This window comes from Ceratotherium simum, chromosome 7 (genome assembly GCF_057802395.1).
Source record: "Ceratotherium simum simum isolate JZ-2026a chromosome 7, ASM5780239v1, whole genome shotgun sequence".
NCBI lineage: Eukaryota > Metazoa > Chordata > Mammalia > Perissodactyla > Rhinocerotidae > Ceratotherium > Ceratotherium simum.
The window spans coordinates 71,741,430-71,766,504 of record NC_141906.1 but is presented as its reverse complement, the minus strand read 5'-3'; the positions used below and the strand labels follow the sequence as shown (position 1 = coordinate 71,766,504).

The window sequence follows — 25,075 nt, the reverse complement described above, 5'->3', positions numbered from 1 at the left end:
GAAGATGAGAGAGCAGTTATAGAAGACGAGACACTCCAGTTCTGAGTTCCCATGGGTCTCCGTGCTCTGGAGGTGAGAAGCCACCTGGCCACAGAGCACAGAGTCCCAGGCGGCAGGGCACTGGGCCCGGCCATGCTGTGCCTAGGGTGGACCCCTATAAGGTCCTCTCCAGAAAAGCAGATGCCACAGGAGAGGACTGGGGCCAGTACTTACCAGGTGAGGGGCAGGCTTCCTCGTCAGAGCCATCTGCACAATCTCGGTAGCCATCACACACCCAGCTGTCCATCACGCAGGCCCCATTGCTGCAGCGGTAGTAATTGGGCAGACATGTAGAGGGCCCAGGAGTAGGGGAGGGAAGAATACGTAAATCTGAGGAAAACACCAAGCAAGAAAACCCAAAGTGTTACAAGAAGCTTGATCTCAGACCAAAATAGGTCACAAACCTAGTGTGGATGTCCCAGCGTGAGCTGCACCAGCCCAGGGAGGTCAGTGTCAGGCACAGCTCTAAATAGCAGCTCACCTAAAAACCATTACAATGGGGTGTCAGAATAGACTATTCTTTCCTTTTTTTGGAGCAGATTCGCCTTACCTCTTATACTTGATTTGGGCTAATATTCAGATGAGTTTGCTTTTGCAGGGGGGCTCACGTAGGCTGAGGGAAGCAAGGTGACTCAGAATGCACAGGATGGGTGGGGGAATTCCTAGAAAGGCTAAACATTGTTCTGGTTAACTCAACTGCAACTACCCTAAGACCTGGTTCAGAGACGAGAATACCAAAAAGGAAATGCGTGAGCACGCATTCCACATCAGTGCCTCTGAAATCTATCATGGCACATGCATGACCCAGAGATCTGGTTAAAATGCAGATTGAGACTCGGAGGGAGGCCTTGGTGGGGTCAGAGACTCTGCATTTCTAACAAGCTCCAGGGAGATGCAGAGGCTGCTGGTCTGCCGACCACACTTGGAGTAGACAGGCTCTAGAATTCTCAGTGTGCCCTGTAAAATAGGAAATGACAGCCCTGGTAACAGGGGAAACCAACCACACTGATTTTCAAATTGAGAGGAGGATAGAAAAGAACTCGGAGAGCTGCCCTCACCAAAAATCAGTGAATAAGCCAGGCACTGAAGAGACAAATTACATTCTGTGCAGATGGGGGGAAGGATACTGGTACGTCTGGCTGTGGGGATGACCAGAACCCTTACCTCCACAGTCCATCTCATCAGACCAGTCCCCACAGTCGTTCTCCCTGTCACATTTCCACCTGTTGGGGATGCAGTGGCCATTCTCACACTGGAACTGGAAGTAGCGGGAGCAGTTTGGGGCTTCCGTGGGGTTTTCTGGGGAGATTAACCACACCATCAGTCATTCGCCCTGCACCAGTGTGAACATAAAGCTCCAGCTATACACAGCCTCCTCAACACCCAGGTCCCAGAGCAGCCTGCACGGCCCTCCCAGAGAAAGATAAGGCAGCTTCTAGGACCCAGTGGGTGACAGAAACCACATCCACATCTTTGTAGACCCCAACTCATACTTCTCTCACTTACACTTCTATGTCTTGCAAATGGTACCTGAGTTTTTATTTTTGACACTATCAAAGGAATGACGTATTGACGATAACCCGATGGTGACAATGACTCTATTACCTTGTGGTATCTGTAACTTTTAGGGGGGAGGGGGAAGCACACTCCAGAATATTTACCGTAATTCCTCTACCATATCCCTTATACATAACGTGAACTTCCCAACTAGGGAAAGACAAGGAAATGGAATAAACATCCCCTAACCTCTACTTGGGTCAGGCTCCCACTTAAAGACTCAATTCCTCACATGGAGATTCAAGAACTAGCAGGAACTACTGCTGAGGAAGGAGAAGGCAAAGCCAGCCTGAGAATGTGCTGAGCGTCCCCTCCTTAACTACAGGAGCCATCGTGACCTGAGGATCAGGGATGACAGGGCAGATCGAAGGTCTTCTCACCACAGTTGGCTTCATCAGAGTAATCACCACAGTCATCCATCCCGTCGCATTTCCAAACCAAACTGATGCACACTCCATTCTGACACTGGAAACTGAACTCATCACACACCTTGTGGAACTCGGGGTCGTGGGCTAGATGAGGAACAAGCACCCAGAAAAGCTAGGTTACTGCCAGACCGAGGACTTCAAAGTAGTAATGCTGCTTAGAAACAAGAGGACAGAGCAAATGTCCTTCACCAAGGAGGACTCCTTGAAAGCAAGTCAATTGAAGGCCGAAGCCCCGGTACCTCAGAGTGTGACTGTATTTGGAGATAAGGTCTTTAAGGAGGTAATTTAGTTAAATGAGGTCATTAGGGTGGACTCTAATCCAATAGGGCTGGTGTCCTTTTAAGAAGAGGAGATGAGGACACAGACAAGCACAGAGGGAAGGCTGTGTGAGGACACTGAGAGAAGACGACCTTCCACAAGCCAAGGAGAGAGGCCTCAGGAGAAACCAATCCTGCTGACACCTGGACCTTGGACTTTCACTCTCTACAACCGTGAGAAAATACATTTCTGTTGTTCAAGCAACCCATTCTGTGGTCCTTTGTTACAGCAGTCCAAGCAGACTAATACAAGTACCTACCACATGGAGGGCACTGTTTTAGGAAGGGGTTACAGCAGGGAATAACACAGACCCCGCTCTTGTGAAGCGCACATTCCAGCGGGGGGAGAGGGGCAATAAAATATATATACAGGGTGCAAAGTGGTGATAGGTGCTGTGAAGACCACAGGAATAAGGCAAGGGGGCTATAGAGGGATGGGGGTGCAGGAAAGGCCTATTGGAGAAGGTGACATTGGAGCCAAAATCTCAGTCATTCTCCCTCCTCCCTTTTATACACACACCAACAACTAACAAGCAGTACTTCTCAAGCAACAAAGGTAAGTCTTGCTCAGAAAAGGCAAGAATGGGCACTCCATCAAGAACTGTAAACTAGAAGGAGGTGTATCCCCGAGTGGCCCACCCCCTTGCAGTTTCTTCCATGACCCTGAGTCCCCTCCCCAGCCTGCCCCACTCACAGCATCCTGCAAACACCGCATCCTCATCGGAGCCGTCGCGGCACTGGACGATCCCGTCACAAACCATGGAGTGGAACAGGCACTGCTGGCGGTTCTTACACACAAAGTCCATGAAGCGTGTGCAGAGGGGCTCTGAAAGGGGTCCGGTGAGGAGAAAAGGCCGTGAGCACGTGGGGCTGGCGGGCCCTCGCTAGCCCTGGGCAAGCGCACCTGACACAGATGTGCGCTCAGGAAACAGGAGTACAGCCGCCATTTCTCCAGCACTTGCTTTGTGCCAAGCCCTGACCTAAAGCACTTGACAGAGAAGTACGTCACTAAACTCTCAAGATGATATTATGAGAGATTTTACTGTCCTGTTTTCAAAATGAAACAGAGGGGGATGGCAGCATTAAGTTTTCACCAAGAGCACACAGCTCATGAGAGTGGAGCCAAAACTGAAACCCAGAGCTGCCTGACATCAAAGCCCACGATCTTAACCACTATTAATATAATACTGACTTCCTAATACAGGGCTGGCAAACTTTTTCTATAAAGGATCAGTGTTATAGACTGAATTATACCCCTCCCATCAAATCCATATGTCGAAGCCCTAATCCCCAATGTGAGTATATTTGGAGATAGAGCCCTTAAAGAGGTAACTAAGGTTAAATGAGGTAAATAAGGTTAAAAGAGGTAAATTAAGGTTAAAAAGATCAGAGGGGAGCCCTGATCCAACAAGACAGGTGTCCTTATAAGAAGCGACACCAGAGATGCAAGCAAAGAGAAAAAGCCATATGAGGGCACAAGAGAGAAGAGGCCTTTGGACTTGAATTACAACCTCAGCTTGTCCCTGGGTCTCAGCCTGCTGGCCCACCCTGCAGATTTTGGACTTGCCAGCCTTCATAATCGCATGGACCCATTCCTTGAAATAAATCCCTTTATATAGACATACACATCCTATTGGTTCTGTTTCTCTGGAGAACCCTGACTAACACAACTAGACAGCAAATCCTCAAGGCTCTGCAGGTCATACAGTCTCTATTACAACTACCCAACTCTGCCACTGCAACAGGAAAGCAGCCAGAGGCAATGTGTGGGCAAATGGTAGCGACTGTGCTCAAAGTAAACTCCAGTTAACAGAAGGGTTATGGGCTAGATTTCCCCCACAGCCCGGTTTGCCAACCCCTGCATGACCACATCAGTTCTCAACCTGGACTGCACAGTGGAATCACCTGGAGCACTTTACAAAATCCCAATGTCCAAGCACACTCTAGAGTAATTAAATCAGAATCTCTGTGGGGTGAGACCCAGGCCCCAGGAGCCGTTCAAGCTCCTCGAGTGGTTCCAGTGTATACTCAAGGAGGAGCACCACTGACCAAGCCCACCTTTCTGGGTCTAAAGAAAACCGGGGATAAAAACAGTCACCTGGCCTAAAAATGTCACCCGAGCGACAATCAGTGACACTAATAAAACCAACAAAGTAGGAGAAATAAGTGTCCAACTCAAAACAATTGGTGGATTCACAGAACATAGTGCAACTAAACAATAATGTTCACCGAATTATGAATTATGACCTAATTCCACAATCGCTCCCCACACTGCCCCTCTCCCTGCCACAATCAGCCTCTCAGAGTCCTGGTCAAGGACTCAGGGTCAACTCGGTTAAAAGCTAACCAGAAGCAGGTCCTGAGGAAATGAAAGGATTTGGTCTCACGTATGCTCTTCCCTCACAACCACCAGGTGCTTCCCTGGGGCAGGGAGAGGGCTCACCACAGTGCTGTTCGTCCGAGCCATCCGAGCAGTCCCGCAGACCGTCGCAGTGTTTGCCGGATGGGATGCAGGTGCCATTCGGGCAGCGGAATCCATTGCACTTCTTCTCTGAAATGAAATTCAATATGAGAGAAGAATAAGGAAGAGGAACCAGGCAGGTACTCTCACACACTGATGCGGGGTATAAACTGTATTGCCAAGGAGGGCAATTTGGCAATAGCTATCACAATTACAAACGGATATATACTTTGACACAGCAATGCCACTTGTAGAAATGTAATCTACCTACACCAGTGAAAAACAATGTAAGTACAAGGTTACTCATTGCAACACTGTTTGTAATAGATTAAAAACTACCTATACGTCCATCAAAAAGGGATTTTGTAATAAATTATTGTACACTGGAATAAAGAGATTGAAGAAGCACTCTGTAAAAATATGTCCCAGATAAACAGTTATGTGAAAAAACAAGGTATAAAACAACATGCACAGCATACTACTCGTGTAAAACAGGAAAAGAATATACAATATATTTAAATTTGCATATGTGCACAAAAATAGTCCGCAAGGATATAGAACCATGGTTTCCTATGGGGAAAGGGTAGTATTTGGGCAGATGGGAAGAAAACCACTTATCGTATACTTTTTATATTTTTCCCATTTTGAACCATGTGAATATGTTACCTACTCAAAAAACATATTTTTTTTAAGAAAAGCTTTAGTGATTGAAAAAAAGAAAGACATGAATCTTGATTCTAAACCTTGGTTTTTTAAAGCTCTCTTAAATCACTCACCACTTAATTCTTTAGGAATTCTAAACCAAAGCCTGTTAGGAGAAAGTTTGTTCTAGAAACACTAAGAATCTTAGGTTTCGCACTTAGCATAGAATTCTTAGCACGAGGTCACCCTTTCTCCTGAACAGAGAGCTAGTGCCAGACATGAGGCTTAAAAATCAGTTCTAGCAGGTCACTCATGGGCACCACAAACCCAACTCTTGGTAGAAGAGTTCCAGAAGGATCAGCTGTAAGGCAAGAAAATGTGTTTTAATCTTGTAAAAAGTCATCATTCCTAGGAAATTACTCAAAGGACTTCAAGCAGAAACAGTAAATGAGCACCATGAGTTGGGGAAATATTTAATGTCACTAAGCATACAAAGTTTTTTAAATAGTATAAAATTAAAATTACATGAGACAAACTCAAACTCATTAAATTAGTGAAAATAACTAAAAAGATAAAATGTAATATCAAGGGAGACTTGGGGAAACATACAATATATTACTGATGGATCTGCTTTTGGTATAATCACTTGGAAATGAAATCTGGAAAAGCTTAACGAGAATCATTAAAATCGATCGGAACCTTCGACCCAGCAATTCCATACTAAGGAACATATCCTGGGAAGTATCTCAAAGAAAAACTAAGCCTTCATTTCTAAGGACATGAATAGTCTTACTATGCATAACAGTGTAAAACTAAAAACACTCAAATGCCCAAATATCATACCCTTTTGCATACATGGGCTGAGGCCACCTGGAAGTCATTTAGAAACATCTCGAAATCTCAGTCAAACAGGGAGTGACTAAGTAAGTTATGGTAATATAAAGTGACAAAAATGCTAACAACAGAAAAATACAGATATATGGAAACATCTTTGTTTAACATTGTGACATGAAAGGAGTAGAATATATAACAACATGTAGACAATGACTGCAACCCCAGGAAAATTTGGAATGTATGGTGTGAAATAATAGAAAATATATATTGGTCTCTGCCTCTGGTTACAGACATAGGGATCCTAAAACACTTGTAATTCCCTAGGTGACAGGAGTGTCTTGTTCTAACGAGGTGACTCTTGGTGGGCTCCTGAAGAGCTGTAGGATGGAGGCTGGTCACCAGAAAAATCATGCCATGATTAAAGGCTTGGAACCTTCCACCCAACCCCTCCAGGAAGGAGAGAGGGATGGAGCCTGAGTTAATGGTCAATCATGCCTATGTGATGAAGCCTCCATAAAAATCCTAAAAGTACAAGGGGTTCAGAGCGCTTCCGGGTTGGTGAACACACGCAGGGGCTGGGAGGGTGACATGCTGGAGACGGCATGGAAGCTGCACCCCTCTTCCCATACCTTGCCCTACGCATTTTCCATCTGGATGTGCATCTTTATCCTTTATCACATCCTTTTACCATAAACCAGGAAATGTAAGTGTTTCCCTGAGTTCTGTGAGGTATTCTAGCAAATTATCAAACCCAAGGAGGGGGCTGTGGGAACCCGGATTTATAGCCAGTCAGTCAGAAGTGCAGGTGACAACTGGGGACATGTAACTGGCATCTGAAGTGGAGGGCAGTCTTGTGGGACTGAGCATTTAACCTGTGGGATCCGATGCTACCTCGAGGAAGATAATGTCAGGACTGAATTAAATTGTAGGACACCCAACTGGTGTCGGAGAGTTGCTTCGTGTGGAAAATACACATTTGGTGGCCAAGAAGTGTCAGAAGTCAAGTATTCTGTAAGTAGAGCATTGACAGTAGAGGAGAAACACAGGGAGGTTTTCCTACAGACATGCGGCAAAAGGATAAGGATAGAGAAGCTTAAAAATATTTAGTATAAAAAAGCATTTTATATATTGTATTTGTGTGGCAGCTATTTTGTGGTTAATTTCTATTGTGAAGGTGACTGACTATCTCAGAATTCTTCTTTACATCAATTATACTGAAAAAGTTCTACCTGGGGGTGGTGAGCCATTTTCCCAAAGGGCCATAACTCTTAGTCATAAAGTATGCTATTTATACAGGAACTGTTGGCTAATTTCTGGCAGGACACTGGTAATGTGACTGTGTTCAGCACTCTGGGTGGGTTAGTTGGTTTCTATTTCTTTTCTTCAACGTTGTTATAAAAAATCAGTGAGGCAAACTGTCTGCCTGAGAATTCAGACGACATAACACATCCCTATATATCCTATGGCAATGCCCCAGAGAAAGTGGGTGGGCTTGTTTAGTTGTCAGATTGGGTAAATGGGCCCAGGAGAACAGCATTTCACTTCCTGGCCCATCTGCTGCCCCTTTTCCTGAACAGCAGACACTGGAGAAGCTCTGGAGAGGGCCAAAGCATCTGCATTTACCACAGTTGACCGGATCCTCATCAGAACCATCTTGGCAATCCATGTCACCATCACAAGCCCACCGCTGGGGGATGCAGTGCCCATTGTGACACTGGAAGTTGGAGGCCTCACAGGTGTGATAGATGGCTGCGAGCAAAAGAGAAGAGAAACTGTCAATGCCTCCTTCATCTCCACTCCCCCCATCAATCATGGAGGAGCTGACTGAAAAGAAGCATCATACCAGGTAATAAGATATGAACTGGAGGGTCTGAGTTTCTCCTTGGCCAGGAGCTAGGCACCTGGGGCTGCCCTTATGGTGGAGGGCAGCGTCCTGAATGGGCAATGACTTGAGTATGAATGTTACACAAGCACAGATGGACGCGTTAAAAAATCATTCACTTTTCACAACAACCTATGAGATACAGATTACTCCCCCTTTACAGATGAGACACAGGCTCTGAGAGATCAAGAAACTTGCCCACATTCACAAAGATAATTAAGTCACAGCACCAGGGTTGTCCAAGTTCAAAGCCTGTGCCTTTTCTACTCTACTTGCTATTTTACCTTCTCACATACATCTTCTCACTCATCCAGACTCTGCAGGATAAGAAGTGGTGTGTGCTCAGGAGACGGAGCTCTAGACCTGCTCCAGCCTCTGTCTGGGGGCATCAATTTCATCTATGTTGATGTTGATACCTAAGGACCCTTGTAAGCTCTAAAAGGCCATGATTTTATAATTCTAAATAAACTACCCACCTTCAAATGCGGAAAACCTCAGCTCCAAAGAGCATAAAAGATTTATCCAAAATCGCAAAGAAAGCAGGCCCCAGAATCTAGAACTGTCTAACTTTCTGGACAATCAAGAACGACATCTACCAGCCAACAATACGTGGCAGCCACTACAATCACGAAAAGAAAAAAAGAGGTCACTGAAACAGTCACTGTTTCAAATGAATAGCCTCATTTGCATACATGGGCTGAAGCCACCTGGAAGTCATTTAGAAACGTCTCAAAACCTCAGTCAAAGACTAGCTCAAATGCATAATATCTGCCTCAAACCCAACCAACGCTACTTTAACTACCTTCTCTATCAGATTTCCTCTTCCTCCGCTGAAACAGAAAGCTGTTTGTGTCTGTTGATCGCTGAATGAAAGCCAGGATTGGCCTTGTTTACAATCAGCATAAAATAATATCACTGAGATAGACGGTTTCTCTGTTAGCTTAACTGTGTGGACAGGATGTCTTCACAACAGAAAGAGGCAAAACAAACAGAACTGGGTTGTTGAGTGCAAACTATAGTGACTTATGCAATCAAGATGGTTGGCAATAAGCTACTCAAGAGTTGGGAATATTGGTTTCCAACGCCCTCTAGAATTTCTCCTGAATTTGAGGGTATTTTTTGCAATAGTCCAAAATACAAAAAACTTAATTTTTCAAACTATTTTAAAAAAAATGGTGGTCCATTATCTGTTGTTTTCTTATCTCTCTGAAGACCAAGGCTCTATCTGGTAGCAAGTCTACAGGAAGTCTACAGGAAGTTTCAATATTTTACAACCTTTGGCACTCAGAATCCATTAAATATCTTTTTTAAATATACGTATCGCTGATAAGAGGAATAAGTGTATCGTGCATGTTGCATGAGTTTTGTCCCATTAACAATCACTGCCTGGAATACTTTTGATCTATTGGTTTTACAATTTGACAGCCCTTAAAGAAATTCCTCACCAAGGCCTTGCTCACTTTCATAAAAGTGCCTGAACTCATTGCCATATTTACTGATCTGCTTGTTATTATTCAGCCTATGCATTTCACTTTTAATTGAAAACAATCTCAGAGTGCCAGTGGAGTTTCCAAATGATGATTCTGGGAGGCATGTCTGAGATCTCCAGATTCCATCACAGAAGCTGAGCTCAGAAAGACTAACCAGTTGGCACAATTTCATTCAAGTGGCCAGGCATGACTGGATGCTGAACACATTCTCTTTTTCTGAATTCAGTCTTCTGAGTAACTTACCAGCTTCTCTGACATTGAGTGTTTGGTAAATAATACATGTTCAATTAATAATCTTTTTATTTAAGAGAATGGAAGAGATTGACTTTAATACAGACCAAAGAATTTGAGGAAGAAAAAGAAGAATCCTTTGCGTGAGGGAATTCATTGTGACTGTAAAAATGGAAAAGCTAATGGAGTAAATGATCATGAAAATAGAATACCAGGGTTTCCAATAGAGGCTATTATCCTACACCTTGGACAGACCTTTCCTGATTCAGCAAGACCCTCTGTAACATCTGATAAAAAGCCTTAACCAAATAAAAGTGGGGCAGAAGAGATGAATTAACTACTATGACGAGGAAAGCACTGCCTCATTTATTACAAAGTACTGGACTATTAGGAAGTGAATGAAGGAAAAGAAATGCTAATATCAACCCAACTTCAATGATTAATGACACAAAAAATAACATAAAGCATAAAGAAAGGGCATTGAAAAATAAAAGGCAGATTTGAAAAAGAACCAAATAGAAATCCTAGATATAAAAAATATAGACATGGAAATAAAAATAGTTCAGTGGAGGGCCGGTCCCGTGGCTTGGCAGTTAAGTACGCGCACTCTGCTGCTGGCGGCCTGGGTTCAGATCCCGGGCGCGCACCAACGCACCGCTTCTCCGGCCATGCTGAGGCCGCGTCCCACATACAGCAACTAGAAGGATGTGCAGCTATGACATACAGTTATCTACTGGGGCTTTGGGGGGGAAAATAAATAAATAAATAAAATCTTTAAAAAAAAAAAATAGTTCAGTGGATGTGTGAAACAGCAGATTAGATTCAGCTGAAAAGAGAATTGTTGAACTGGAAGAGAAATCTGAGAAAGTAACTCAGATTGTAGCACTGAGTCATAAAGAGACATAAAATATAAAAAAGCAGGCATGAAGGGGCCGGCCCCACGGCATAGTAGTTAAGTTCAGAGTACCAAGCTTCGGTGGCCCGGGTTCATGGATGCGGATCCCAGGCGCAGACCTACACCACTCATCAGCCATGCTGTGGCAGCGACCCACATACAAAATAGAGGAAGACACAGCTGTTAGCTCAGGGCAAATCTTCCTCAGCACAAAAAATAAAATTAAAGGCATGAATAACAGAATGAGACAGTCCAATAAATGGGTGATAGTAATTGCTGAAGACAAGACCAGAGAAAGTAGCTAATAGACAAAGCTGAAAAGATAGTGGCTGTAATTCCTCAGAATTGATGAAAAACATTAAATCCTCAGATTTTAGAAAGAAAATAAGTCTCAAGCAGGGATAAATAAAAATAATTCCATACCTAGGGAGGTAAAACTGCATAACAACAACAACAACAACAAAAAAAAACAAAGAAAATCTAAAGATAACTAGAGAGAAAAGAATGTCTGATTGTTTTTCAAACAGATAATCTGACAGGAGAATTCCAATCAACACAAAAGAGGCCAGAAGGAAATGGAGTAATTCCTTCAAAAGACTTCTGGAAAATTACTAGTCCAGTACTTTGTAATAAACGAGAAACCTCAGATCCATCAGAATTAAGGATTTCCAGCAAAATAAAGACATGTTTACATAAAAAAAATCTTGAAAGAGTTTACCACTCAGATTCCTGCTGCAAGAAATACTGAAGGATGTACATTGAAAGGAAGCATCAGATACAAGCAGCAAAAGTAACTGGTAAACAGGTAGGTAACTATATATAAATTTGGTTACTAAAAAATAATAACAATGACTAATTTTAGGATTTTTAAAATGTAAAACTAAAATACTAAGTATTTTGTGTTTTAAAATACTAAGTATTTACTAAGCATGTTAGTATTGGAACCATGGACAGAGACTGGAATCACAGCACTATCAAGTCCTCGCAGGTCGAGGAGAGAGGAAAGATCTTGAGAATACACATAAGATGTCAAAGGGTAACAGCTAAAAGAACAGAAATCAAATGTTTAAGTTCAAAATCAATGCAGGGGAGTGAAGAGAAGGGAATTAAGAAAAATTCAACCCCACAGAAAGCAAAAAGTGGGGAGGAAAAGGGCAAAGAAAACGCCCAGCACAGACCACGCATGCCAGCTGAGGCCAACGGGAAATCAGCTAGTCTGACCTATTTTCTTTGGCTTTGCACATGACTTAATTTATTAGGTCAGGAAATGAAGTGACACGCCACACATCTTAACGAGTTCACATCTGACCTCGGACTATTTTGAGATGATGGAGAAGGAGAATCATTTTTAACAGGTTTGGAAAAACAGCCATTGGAACCAGGCTGCAAGGGGTGCAAACACTACATTTTCCCCAGTTAGCCCTGCCAGAGAAAACCAGAGATAAAATCAGGCGACTACGACAAGCCCACCCACAGAAATGAAGCTATTAATTCATTTTGGAGGATGGGCACATGCTGCTGAAACACAAGTTTGACTAATGTGGTTGTGCTAATAAGATGTTCAATCATCCTGCAATTTACCAACTGAAATGCAGAAGTACATCCCTCTAATTTATTAACCAATTACCCTCCCAAACCCAAAGCTTCCAAACGGCATTCATGTATTTCCCAGGCTGACGGCAGTTCCTTCGTGGACCTGGGTTTGTCCTCCTTCTGCAGACCACGCTTGTATATGGAGAGAAGCATTTTCCTGCAATCCTTCCAGAAGCAGATGTGCAGACACTGAGACTGCACCAGAAAGGATGTAGGAGAAGTTTACATGGGGACGGAATTTGGTACCATCACAGATCATCCTGTGTGGCGTATATGGCATTTGAGGAGATCCATTTACTCCTTAAAGCCACATAAGGGCCCCTCTAACTAAAATGAATGGAGAGAAGCAGTTGTGTAAATGACCTAATCAACAAAGGTTCTCTGAGCATGTACTCTACCGGGTGTGGGCACTGGGGGATACAAAGGAGTACGTGGTCATTTCTGCCCTTCGGGAACCAAATCTAAAGGAAAGCATTAACACAGTTATTTATATTTAAGTTTGGGATATGATAATAGATCTACCTTCTTTTTATTTGCTTTTACAAATTAGTAGGCATGCTTTGAGTTCCCAGATGCTAGGCAGTGTAGGTACGGTGGGGGCAAGGGAGATTAAGACATGGATTTCAAAGTCACTCTACTAATCATAAGAGTAATGATCCACACCAGAGGACTGAGAAGTTGATTCATTAATGATGAATTGCAAAAGGAAGCCTGAATTAATCATGGTGTAAAAGCAGATCTGCCCTCACTATAAATAGTTAAACGAAACACCTTTATCTCCATCACTGGAGGGGTATAAGGAAGAACGAAAGGACAATTTCCAGAGGAGGTTGCGGAGAAAATTTACTCATCAGGTAGTGGAATTTGTTTTTATTCTGCCACACCTTCCCCAAGTCCTTGCCCTCCCCTACTGCACCATAACGTATACGGCGCTCATTCACTCATTCATTCATAAAAAAAGTGTAATGAACATGAGTGAAGCTATCACCCAACAGAAGAATTAGAACCTTACCTCTACACCATCTAGCCTTCCTTGTATCCTCATGTTGTTTCCAATTTTATTTCTAATAAAATCTTACACCAAACAGGTGAAAGCACAGTTTAAGGTTTCACTGTTTGGGGAAGCCCCTGATGCTCCATTTGAGAATATGAGCTAGTTCAGTGCTACTCAGCGTATGGTCCCCAGACCAGGGGCCAGTCTGCAAACCATTTATTACTGGTCCTGAAGAAATAAGAAGCTTGAGCCAGAATGTGAATCAACTGCATCACTCAGGACATTGTTTAGTTCAGTTAACATTTTCTCATAGCAAGACTTTCTCGATGAAGGAAGTGGGATGTTGATGTACATTTCAGCACAAGCTTATCACAGTCCAGCTCTTTGAGAAACACTGAACAAGTTGATTTCTAAGGTCCATTTCCTAGAGCCAGATTCCACGATCACGTAGGGCTGTAATGCTAACCAGCACATGAATGATGAGTGCTCTTAAGGGAGTCCAGGAAATACTGACCAGTACAGTTGGCTTCATCAGACCAGTCCCTGCAGTCGTTGTCCCCGTCACACACCCAGGAGGAGCGGATGCACATGCCAGAGCTGCAATTGTATTCGTCGCTCCGGCACTGGTGCATTTCTGCAGGAGAGACCACAAACACAGAGATGTGAGGACAAAAACTTGCTCAGAATTCTGACTCTGGTGTCCAAGCTCCTAAGGGTTAGAGATACACCAAATATCACTGATTACCCAGAAAGAGCATGGATGAAGAGATTTTAACCAGGGATGTGAGGTCATCGAGGATGGTTTCCAACTAGTATGCTGTAAATGGGGTGCAGGAGTGCTGAGATACTGACACCCTCAGGCTCCTGCCACTGGTTGCCTCCAGGCAAGAGCGGCCTTGTCCTTTTACCTCAGTGTACTTTACAAATACTATCATTCTCTATGTTTGCTATGATGGAAAAAAGTTTGGGGAGCAATGCTCTAGTTGCCCAGAAAGTAGAATTTTCAAGAAACAGAAGACTTCTAGAGACAGAGCCTGTGGTTTCAGAAAAGGAGTAATGAGAACTCCAAGTATGCTGATCAATATGAGATGCTCAGCTCCAGGAAAGCGAGATCAGTGCGGAGCTTCCAGAACACAGGAGACACAAGCTCAGGACTTTCTGTGTGCGGAGCTCCAGGGATGTCGGCTGGTGGGCTGTCTCTAGAAGGGTCGGGGCCTGAGGCAAAAGAACTAGTGAAGCCTGACCACAACTTGAGGCTACACTGGCAGCACCTTTTGTAGGCCCTGCAGACATCATTACAGCAGAACTTTCAGATGGAATTTTAAAGAGTCTACAAAAATAAGAGTAGCCAAGTCTGGGGCCCAGGGTGCCTGGCTTGGTTGCCTCACTCAAGACAGGTTGATGGTGAAGTTGGTGATTCAGGGATTGAAGAAACAGTCTGGAGACTTATGAAGAGGCCTGGGCCTGAGGAAGGGACTAACAGAGACCCTGGGATGCAGTCAGGACACACTAGTGTGAGCGGGCCACGGACGGAGAATCTGAGGGGACTGACACTGTCTAATGGTCAAACGTGTGCCCAGTGGGCAAGCGCATGACACCCAAAACAGTAGAGTTTCCTTCCTACTAGAGCAAACCTAGCTGAGCACTTGAACCCTCAGAGAGTGCTGAGGAGGAAATGGGAGGACGGAAGGGAAAACAGTTGTAAATCTCAAGGACTTTTCCGGAACTTCACATTTTCACAAAGATGAAGGAAAATTATGAAACTTCCCAAAAAATTCCTCTGAGAGCCAGGCTAGCAGCATTGCCCCGCTCCCCTTATTTCGGTCCCCGTGAGTCAAACTGCGCTCGTGATACAGTAGGCCCTGTCCACAAGCATATGCATGCCCCCGGGGACAGGCAGAGAGAGCCCGCAGGGCCACAGCACCTCATCACAACGTCTGGGTCAGCGTCTGGCCTCCATTCTCACTTCCCTTTCACACCTATGATTCCTGCAGTCTGGTGGACTGTGTGTATTGCATAATATTTCCTCCCCTGATGGTCAGCAACTCTGAGCTTGGTACCAGAGCCCAGGAACTAAGACAGGCCTCCTGAAACTCACAGGGCAGGACTGTGCAACAGAAAGGGCATGGGAAACACAGGTTCCAGTTCCCCATTCTGACACAAACTAGTTGTGTCCCCTTGAATAAGTCCCCCGACCTCAATGGACCTCAGTTATTTAATCTGGAAATTAAAAGGATTCAACTAAAGAATCCCTGTCACTCCTTGCAATTCCAACACACTATTTTTCTAAATATAAACATTTCCATTGAGAAAACAGATGCTCAAACAGTTCACAGAGGTATAGATCTGCGTCTTCAGGAGGCTGATCTCAGCCACCCAGAGGTGTGGGCCAAGTCTGTATAGCTGTTAATAACTGCCTAAATTCAATTAGAAATCTTCCTTACTATCACATTCATGCTTATAGCATCTCTGCAAGATAAAGCAGGGTCCGCTGCTTCATGAATGAACCAATCCTACCACGTAGATAGAGGTGGTCATGCAGCTGGATATCATACATCTCGAAATGGCTTTCACAAATCCTCTATTTCCCAGCCACCCTGTCCACTAGCACAGCGCGGTAAGCAGGGGTGCTGCCCCCTCTGGAATGGGGTTCCTGGACATCGTGTCCCCTTACCACAGTGACTTTCGTCGCTGTTGTCTCCACAGTCATCCTCAAGGTCACATTTATAGGAGAGTGGGATACAGGACCCAGACTCCTGACAACGGAACTGGGTGTCCAGATCACAAATGGTAGTTGCTAAAACGGGGAAGAGAGACGACGTAATTGTTAGGTACAATTCATTCCTCCCAACACAAACACCCCACTGGAAAGCCAATTGAAAAAGAGAAGAGGGCAGATTTTAACTGTAGCAACAGAAACAGAAAACCTAGGCTTACGGAAAAAACGAATTGCATAAGAACCTGAAATTTACAACCACGGGAGATAAGGGCCTCTCTCTCCATGGACAGCGTCCAGATTGGAAAAGGGCTGGGAAAAGTGAGAAACTGTCATCTGGCTGAGAAAGAATGATGGCACAGATTATCTCCTGAGATCCCTCAGACATGAAGGTGTCTCCTAAATAAGTGGAAGAAACATCTTTATCTAGAAAACTACCATTAGGAAGCGCTATTTCATACAGGAAGCTGGCACTTCATCACAAAAATGACAGAGGTAGCGTGAAGGTAGAATTCTACAGCAGGAACACGGGTCCTGCAGGCAGTCAAGACTGGGTCTCAAATCCTGGCTCTGCCTCCTCCTCAAGCAATTAATTTTAACCTCCCTGAGCCTGTTTCCTCCACAGTAAAAGGAGAACAAGGTAATGAGGCCAAGCACTTGTGATGACCGTCAGAAAGACTAGATACGGATCTCAATGCTACCATCTACAACTTACTTATCTGCTATTCTATGCCTCCGTTCTCTCTACTGTAAAACGGACATAATACCTACCCCACGGCATTATTGTGAAGGTAAATAAGAAAATAAGTTTGGGACCAGAACCCATTAAATAGGAAGTAAATATAACGGGCTCTAAATAAATGTCACTTCTTTTCCTTGAAATTCCTCATGCCCTTCGGCATCAGAATGAGTACAGAATTAGATTTTTCTCCCTGTTCTAACTGGAAATTATCTGAGCTTAAGCACAATTCCTAGAACCCAGCAAAGACCCTCCAGGAAAGGCTCTGGGAAGGAAGGCGGCTCTCGGGAGCAGCTGATACATAAGGTGTGATGTGACAGAACAGAATCCTGGGATGGAGGGCGGCGGGGAGTGTGCCATGAAGTGAAAAGCCAACGGCAACCTTGCGGTGAGACATCCCCGCAGCTCTTATTTGAGGCTCCATTTCTTCTCTGTAATTGAGCTCGTGCTGGGAGGCAGGGGATGAATGCAAAAATGACAAGACTGCAGGGATTCACGTCAAAACCCGAGCGCCTGACAAACTACCCCGCGAGGGAGTCTGTTTAAGAGGGAGGGAGATCTGCTGACAACATCCGCCCGCGTCTCCCTTTGTCATCACTCCTCTTCCCCGGCAGCTGACGGGATGCCTCATTTAACTTTGCAGACAGTAGTGCCTAGTCATGGCCTGGCCCTCTCCTGCAGCCTTTCCATCATGATAAGCACTGCTCTGCTCCTCCGTGATAACAGAAACACTCAGGAAGGCACAGATAAGCACCATTCTCTTGTGTCCCAGGCTCCGCATTTTAGCACTTGCCTCCCCCATCTCCTCACCTCTGCCACATCTGACCAGTCGGGACCTGAGCCAAGTGCAATTGCCAGAAAGTGAAGCAGAAAGCAAGTCTCAGGTCAATCCCAGTTGACATTTACACCAAACTAGGAGGAGGTCAGAGCCAGCTGTGTAATTCACCCAGAGGAGAAGCTTAAACTCTGTGTGGAAAGCTCTGAGGTCGGCAGCAGACCTCAGGGGCTGGGGGGAAGGCAGCACTCTCTGAAGATGGAGGGAGGTCTTTCTCTCATAACACTGGGGCAACACCAGATCCTAGCTTGTTCCTGCAGTAGAAACCAAAGCCCAGGAAGGAATCCCTAGCTATTGGACACGAGGTCATCTATTTCTATCTCTCTGCTTCCACTCTGCCTAATCATGTCTGGACAATTTTCTTTCAACACGTTAATTCTAAGAAGCATCTCCTCTCCCACCCTGTTATGTAATGAACTCCTTTCCAGAATCTGCTCCAATGCTGTTAATATTTATTAATGTTTTTAAGGAGCTTTGGCTATTCGCCCACAAATATCACACCTTCCTGAGACTCTGGTAGACAGAGAAGGTTTCATCAGTGTCTTTTTTGCAGAAAAGAAAAACACAGAGAAGCCAGTGCTCTCCCAAACCTGCCATTCGGCAAGCTCTTCTCCTTCGGTGTGAGGGGCATCCACTGAAGCCAAGGAAAAACGATTAGGAAAGCTTTGGTAAATAACCTCCTATCAGCCAGAAAGGGCAGTACCTAGTATTGCAGGGCCCAGACGAGTTTCATGAGTTGATTGCTTCTCAAGTTGCTTTCTGGGTGGAGTGGCATGGGAACCTGGCACAGGCTCTACAGACAGTTGGCTAAATACATCCGCCAGAGGCCAGATGAGTATACGGAACCAGGAGCCACCCATTAACCTCTTCTTACAGCACAAAATGACAAATGGGCTTCTGGATTTCCAAAGGTAAAATATTTGAAAGAGAAGCCTTCAGACTGGTTTCTGGTCTCCCTGCTCTGGTCTTTCTCCCATTCAATTCATTCTGTCCACAGCTAATCGTTCCAAAGCAAAATCTTATCATGTCATTTCAATGGTTGCCAATTGCTCTTGTGATAAAGTCCAAAGGCCCTTGCTGCTCTGGGGCCCAGGCACCAGTCCAACCCCGCCACTGCCCCACTGCTCCCACTCAAGTTCACAGAAACCCAAACCCCTTTCCTGACCATGCAACACTCTCAGCTCTGGGCTTTCATACGTGCTGTTTGCTGGCCAAGAATTTTCCACCCTTCACTTCTGCTTGGTTCACCTCTACTCACCCTCCAGGGCTCTTCAAAAGCACCCACCCAAGTCTGATTTGGGTACCCTTCCTGCATGCTTACAGTGCTTCCCCATCAGAGCTCTCATCGCTCTAAGGTAACTGGCTGTTTAATTTCCTGACTCTCCCTCCAGCCTGCAAACTCTGTGTCCACCTTGATCACCAATATGTCCCGAGGCCCAGCAAAAAGCCTGGAACAAAGAATTCTCAATAAATACTTGAATGAATGTATGAACAGAGGGCAAAGCACCTCCTTAGAAGATGAAGTCAAAGCTATTAAAAAATTAAATGAAGAAAAGATAGCTAAATTTGTGGTAAATAAATGATCCATTATAGTTATTTGTCTTTAAACCCTGCTAAACAGAATCATATGCTTTAGTAGCTGGACCTTAGAAATTATACAGTCTAAACATGACATTTACATGCACACATACCAACGTCCCCACATTCCAGGCCAAACTAAGCATCACCAATCAATTAGAACAATCTCTCTTGAGCCTGGCAGGCAGCCGACATCACTGAGTGGAGTGACATACAAGGTAAAACCTGTTTTGCACCTCTGAAAAGGCTAAACATTGAATTTACAAATCAAGGACTATCACCTAGTCACCTGCCCCAGGTCACCAGCTTTAATCACAGTGGTAGGGCCACAATCAGAGCCCAGATCACCTGACCCCCAAATCAGCTCAGTTTCAGCCATATGATGCTTATTTGTGAATCTGTTGTAATGAGTAGTTAAATTACTTATGTGCATTTGTTATTAAATAACAATACATATCTAATTGGGTATGGAAATGCGTTCCCTCTTCTCTCTAAGTCCCATCTGCTTAAGTAGGCATCACCAATCACAAGGGGCCGGCCACCAACCAGCAGGCTAGACTGTAGGCCCCACCCAGGAGGAGCTGACCAGCCTTCTCAGTAACGGCAAATGCTTAACATCCTGAAAACTTGGCCAAGCTGGAGGACTCACGGCAGTTTCTCTCATCACTCATGTCTCCACAGTCGTTGTCAAAATCACACCACCAAATGCTGTTGATGCACTTCCCGTTGCTGCAGCGATACTGGTTCCGGAGACAGGTGTTCTCTAGCATCAGGGGAGGAAACGAAACCAGCGTTACTCTTACTGCTGGACCACAAGACTTTCTCTCGTGAGTTTCCATTTCCCTTCCTCAAATAACACGCCTGAGATGATAAAGGCGAAGAGGATACCAATCACACATGCACGCAGGGCAGGAAGCATCCGACAGAAGCCTCCTTCTTTCCTCTTTTAATTAAAATTAAAGGAGAAGAAGGAGGCTAGAGGAGTGTCAGAGGTGGTTACAATGATGAAAAAGAAGAGTGAGGATGCCAAGTGGGTCTAGTGGGTAGAGATACCACACAGTAATGTTATACAATACTAATTACACGTGGAACTCCTTCATAGACTGTCTACACAGCATTCAAACATACATATTCAATATATCTATAGCTATATATATATATATATGCATAGTTATATATATATATTCATATATATTCAATTTATCAACCATGTGGGTTACGAAGCTTTTCTTGACATAATCTGAGGGTTTTTTCCTACCCCGTGACTTCTTTAAAGCAAGCAGTTATAATTCCTCACACAGCAAAAATGCATTGTTTAGTAAACTGGTCAAGAACACATGACGGCTGCCCTCCTGTTCGGATAACCAAAGGCATTCTAATGGGGAATACAGAAAAGCCTCTCTTCCCCTCCTCTTGGAATTTAGTGTCAACTGTTTCTTTCCAAATAGCTTTAAGATGACGTCCAGAGCCTGAAAAAGAGTCTCCTGTGTCTAAGAAGGGAAGGTTCATCTTTTTTCCATTTGTATTTCTTGAGGAAGAGAGAACATAAGGCTACTTTGTGTGTTTCACTGCCCTGGACTGAGAGGCTGCTGTGAGAAGGGAGGCTATGATTACAAAGCAAATACAATCTTCAGAATAAGGAAAAGCAGGCATTCGGGCCATCAGCTGGGCCCTTCGTGGCAAGGCCCTCTTCCAGGGGTTTGCCACACTGACAGAACTATGAGGCTGGCGGCTGCAGAAGTGCTCAGCGTAAAAATTCGACAGGAAGGAAGGATTAAACAGGTTTCAGAGGAAAAATTTTAGAATTGTGTATTTGGATTCAAAGGAGGAGTGGGATGAGGCTGCTACCACCACTTGGTCACAGCTTGCAAGTAAAGGCTCAAAGCCCTTTGTAACATTGGTCTGAAAGTTCAGGACAGTTCCAGGCTGGCAGGGAGGTGAGGGGGAGGAAAATTCTAGGTGAGACTAGGTGAACCATGAAGTAGTCAAACCAGTCCTTTTGCCAAGTCAAGGTGGTTCAACCTACAGGAAGCAGGAGAGGCTGGAGACCCGAGACCCTGTGGGTGCACAAGGAGAGGAAGAAGCAGAAGAAAAGAAAGGTGGTCTCCGAGGAAAGCCTGTATCACCTGACGTTCAACCAAAAAGCACAGCTATGATTTTTAAATAAACAGCTAAGCCTGTTCTGGACGAGGACTAAGTACCACAAGCCTTAGGACCTGAACCAGGCTGTAAGTATCTAGTGGATTTTATTTTCACCTTGGGCATTTTCACTAACCCCAAAACACCAGGGAATAGAGAGACTGGGAGAGAGGAAGAGGAAAGAAGGGAAGGAGGATGACGGGCAGGAAAGAAAAGGGTCGCACCTTCTTTCACACAGGTGTTGTTCCTCCGCTGATAGCCCCGAGGGCACTCACACATCAGGTCCCCGGATGGGAGGACACTGCTGGACACACCCTCTGGACACCTGCAGCTTTTACCGTTGTTGGCCTTGGGCAGGCACAGCAGGCTGCATGGCCGGGGCACACAGGCATTGCTTCCTGGAGAGAAGACAGAAGAGCGGCGGCACCCAGGTTAATAAACAGGAGGCACTGAACGGAGGACTGAGACCCAACGCAACCTCCTCGCTTTACAGACACAACAACATGGAGCTCAGACAGAGAAAGGTGAGTGGCCAGCGCTGGGGCACCTACAGCGCCGACCACCTCTGCTCAGAGCTCTGAGCAAGGGCCCGACCCACACGGGGCCTCGGTGAGATCAGCCTGCCCTGGAACAGCTGTTCCTCCTGGGAATTTGAAATTGGGATATTGAGACACCACTAAGTCATCCAGGGGTTGGAGCTGGGAGAAAAGTCATATGGCGTGGGTGTCAAAGATGATGCAGGACGAGCCACAACCTGTGCAAGTCGAAGCTGTGCAGAAACAAACTTGGAGTGTGCAGATAAGGTCAGTCTGCAGAGAGCTGGGAGCCTAAAGCAGACTTATGGAGAAAAGAAAGAACACCGCAGGGACCCAGGACAAGGGTGAGGGGTGGGAGGGGTGGAGAGAGACAGACAGACAATAGCTTTGCCATTCCCAGCTCCAGTCTCCATAAGGCTCACCTGTACTTCCTATCTCTGGGTTCCTCACTATCTCCTTTTATTCTTTTAATAGCATTTATTATTTGAGTCAGCTTGAGTGGGTTTCTGTTCCTTATGACCCAAAACCCTTTTATGATCCAAAAGCCCTTAATTAGAACATATACCTGAGTAATGACAGTGCCCAGACAAAAATCCAGGTCTCCCCTTCTCAATTCCCTTGTACCAGAGCGCAGCTGCTGAGCTAAATGAGTAAGCAGCCATAGGACTCATTAGCCACTGTCTGTCACGCAATAAATCCACAGAAGGACTAGTTAATGCTGATCTTTCCCACTATTTCCAATCTTCTCTCTGACTCAGCTCTCCAAAGAGAGTGCCAGATAGAGTCTATAAAACACTTCAGTGTCTTCTTGAGAGAGAACCTCTATGGATGAACAATGATGGAAAGGTGTTTTCCTATCCCCCACACTTTTCTGGGAAGGAGGGGAGAGGATGTATAAACTATTTTGTAACAACTGAAAATACGATACAACTATCGAGCAACATAAAAGCCACATCAGCTATGAAAGGTATGTTTTTCCTTTTGCCTGTGACTATTCATCATCAAACTGGGAGAAATAAACACTTTGATAAAACTCAACCGATGATGATTCTTCAGCTGTGCCATCACATGGTCAGAGAACCCCACCAGAATCATATCCAAGGAATCCGTTTCTATCCCGCCAAGATTTGAGCTATGTCTATCCTGGCCTGCAGTTGGAAAATGGGGCTCATTAATGACAACCAGTATTGACACGGGTGATGATACACACAGTAGCTTCGGATGTGTTGGCACCTCATCAGTTTTTAACTGGCATTACCTATAAAAATAAAAATTGCAATGATATGGCAACAGGGTTATTTTGATATTAAGGACCAGAGAGTACAAGATGTTATCAAATAGATAAAATACACACACCCACAGGGGGAAATCCATATGATGAAACACTCAAAACGTTCCACAAATAACTCGAGCAACCCTGAAGGTTGAAATTACCATAGAATAACCAGCTGACTAGAGCAGAAGTACCAAAAATCAGTTCAGCCTGATCTATTATTCTGTGGGCAGAGACTGTTCCTTTATCTCAAATACACACATGCCATAGGACACAGGAGGGAATGCAAAGCTGCCACTAATGAAAAACAACTCCAAAAGGATCTGGAACATGTTCTTTGTATTCAAAAGATAACATATCATTCAATGTTCCAAGAAATTGAAAAATAATAGAATATTTGAAAAATACTTAATTACAGAATGATATTTTCACAGGGGTTGTGTCTGTAAAATAATGTGACTAACATTTTCACATGCAGAGTAAATGTTCCTACCCAAACAAACAAGAGCCAGAAGTACAGAACCCAAAATGGGGTGCAGAATTTCAGGAGGCTCATCTAAACAGAGATGGATGAAATTGCAGTCTGAGAGGCAGGATCCAGGGGTAAACCCCAAATAAAGCTGACCAAGTCACTGACCCCAAGAGGTAAGCAAGGCAGGAATGTGCTGAATGGTATAGAGCCACAGTACAGAAAATGGAAGCACCATGTTAGAAAGACCCAGTGTTGGCAGGGAAGGAGAATTCAGCAGAGTCCCACCAGAACATAGCCATAGATCCTTCATACAGGATGCCACAGTCTTGTGTGGGCAAGGCAGGCATTAAGAAGAGCATCATCCCGATGTGAAGAGTGGACAAATGACAGCCATCATCTCCAAACATGTCCCCTTAGAAGACCAAACACTTAGCCCCATGATGTCTTCACTGGGCATATTCAGAACATTTTCAGATCTCCTCTTTGGAAAACTCCTCCAGAACGAATTTAGGAGCCAAAAAGGCTATTATCTTGCTTAATTATCTATACACTTGACAACTATCAAAATCAAATCCACCCCATATAATAAATATTTGTCCTCATTATAGATATGTAAAGCATGTGCTTACTGCAGGCTCTAAAGGAGAATTCCAAGAACTCTAAAATGTTTTAACCCATTGCAGCATCAATTGAATACATCAATATCTTGCAAAGTAAGTCATTTAAAGAAAAAACACTCTTTATGAAGAATAAATTCCAGTAATACTACTCAAAAATCAGCCAGGTATAAAGACAGGAATTGCATCTGTTTATAACCAAATATCCCAAATTGACAAATGTTCTAAGTGCACAAAATTTTTATCATCAACAAGAATCAATCAAAATCTAGTACTTCTAAATCACTATCATATACCAGAGCTGCTATTCCAACAACAGGTGATAGAGGGAGCAGAGCCTGATGGCTTTATTGAAGTCAAGCTTTGAAGTCAACTAGGCCAAGGTTCAAATTCTTACCACTTACTAAACGTGTGATGTAGAAATTACTGAACCTAACTTTTATGTTCTATTAGATAGGAATATTAACAGTACACATGGATTTTGGGAAGACTAAGTGAGGTTACATAAGTCCACAAAACACACTAGTGTGGTGCTTATGACACAGCAATCCATTAATAAGTGTAGTTATGGCCGGCCCCGTGGCTGAGCGGTTAAGCGCGCGCTCTGCTACTGGCGGCCCGGGTTCGGATCCCGGGCGCGCACTGACGCACGGCTTCTCCGGCCATGCTGAGGCCACGTCCCACATACAGCAACTAGAAGGATGTGCAACTACGACATACAGCTATCTACTGGGGCTTTGGGGAAAAAAAAAGGGAGGAGGATTGGCAACAGATGGCTCAGAGCCCATCTTCCTCAGCAAAAAGAGG

The 25,075-nt window shown here is 44.5% G+C and overlaps 1 protein-coding gene across 2 annotated transcripts in view; it reads right to left on the bottom strand.

Annotated features, from left to right (window-relative positions):
• SORL1 (sortilin related receptor 1) overlaps positions 1 to 25,075 on the bottom strand; it is a 163,867-nt gene that overhangs the window by 37,639 nt on the left and 101,153 nt on the right. For both annotated transcript variants that reach the window (XM_087433828.1, XM_004427196.3), the window contains exons 22-31: positions 21,595 to 21,768; positions 19,881 to 19,994; positions 16,038 to 16,160; positions 13,878 to 13,997; positions 7,902 to 8,027; positions 4,785 to 4,892; positions 3,036 to 3,167; positions 1,977 to 2,108; positions 1,204 to 1,338; positions 214 to 369 (exon numbers count right to left, since the gene is read on the bottom strand). In XM_087433828.1, the coding sequence (XP_087289954.1) occupies positions 214 to 369; positions 1,204 to 1,338; positions 1,977 to 2,108; positions 3,036 to 3,167; positions 4,785 to 4,892; positions 7,902 to 8,027; positions 13,878 to 13,997; positions 16,038 to 16,160; positions 19,881 to 19,994; positions 21,595 to 21,768 (1,320 nt within the window). The remainder of the gene's footprint in view (positions 1 to 213; positions 370 to 1,203; positions 1,339 to 1,976; positions 2,109 to 3,035; positions 3,168 to 4,784; positions 4,893 to 7,901; positions 8,028 to 13,877; positions 13,998 to 16,037; positions 16,161 to 19,880; positions 19,995 to 21,594; positions 21,769 to 25,075) is intronic.